Source organism: Penaeus monodon, chromosome 33 (assembly GCF_015228065.2).
Source record: "Penaeus monodon isolate SGIC_2016 chromosome 33, NSTDA_Pmon_1, whole genome shotgun sequence".
Classification (NCBI taxonomy): domain Eukaryota; kingdom Metazoa; phylum Arthropoda; class Malacostraca; order Decapoda; family Penaeidae; genus Penaeus; species Penaeus monodon.
In genome coordinates, this window is record NC_051418.1 from 28,989,152 (window position 1) to 28,989,946 (window position 795).

Consider the following 795-nt stretch of genomic DNA (forward strand, 5'->3'; position numbering starts at 1 on the left):
GTAGTACAATCAGCTGTCTTCATACTTAGTCATCAGTGGACATCAGCATGGATGTAGGCTAGTAAAGCGAACACAAAGATGTCGAATGTAGATAGAGTACATACTCGAACAAGGGGCACAAACGGTGATGGTATTGACTGAGCTCATGTGGCCATCGCTGACACAGTGTCTCCGTGTTTCAGGCCCACATAACCCCCAGGTGCCCCCCCGCGCTGCATCTCCCACCCCTTCCGGAAAGCCTTTTGATCCTGTGACCCAACTCGCCTCTCCTTCCCCTCCTCCTCCCTCAACCTCAATTCCCTCTTCCCCAATCCAACACACACTCTCCCCACCCTCACCAAGTGTCAAGCCTCCCCCTGATCTTGTGTACCTTACAGGATTAAGGGGGATGAGACTAGGCCACCATCAGTCCGTTAGCCGTCTAGAACTCCTGACCAGAGCTTTAGCGCACAGGGCTTTGGCAGACTCCCCTCGGTCTGAGAAGTTTTTGCCCCTCAACCTATCCCCTGTCAGTTCCATCCACCATACTGACATCAAACCCATTCCTAACCTGAACCATTCTTTCAATAGTAACAGCAGTATAAACAACAACCACCTCAATAGTAATGGCAGCAGTGGTGGGGGATCTCTGGGTGTGCCGCTGGTGCAGTCGACCAGCAACATTCACGGAGGGATGGTACACACATGTCAACGCTGCGGCAAGACTTACGGAGTGAGGCGTTCACTCCACCGCCATCAGAAGTTTGAATGCGGAGTTGAACCTAAGTTTATGTGTCCTGTCTGCAACAAGAAGTG

General features: G+C 51.8%; 2 protein-coding genes across 2 annotated transcripts in view; both read left to right on the top strand.

The window, feature by feature from the left end:
* LOC119594204 (sex determination protein fruitless-like) overlaps positions 1–795 on the top strand; it is a gene marked incomplete in the record, with an annotated part of 27,626 nt that overhangs the window by 23,850 nt on the left and 2,981 nt on the right.
* LOC119594205 (biofilm and cell wall regulator 1-like) lies at positions 15–795 on the top strand (the record flags this gene model as incomplete). Its single annotated transcript, XM_037943276.1, is given in 1 exon segment — positions 15–795. A coding segment is annotated over 1 exon segment (668 nt), but the record flags the coding sequence as incomplete, so codon positions are not given.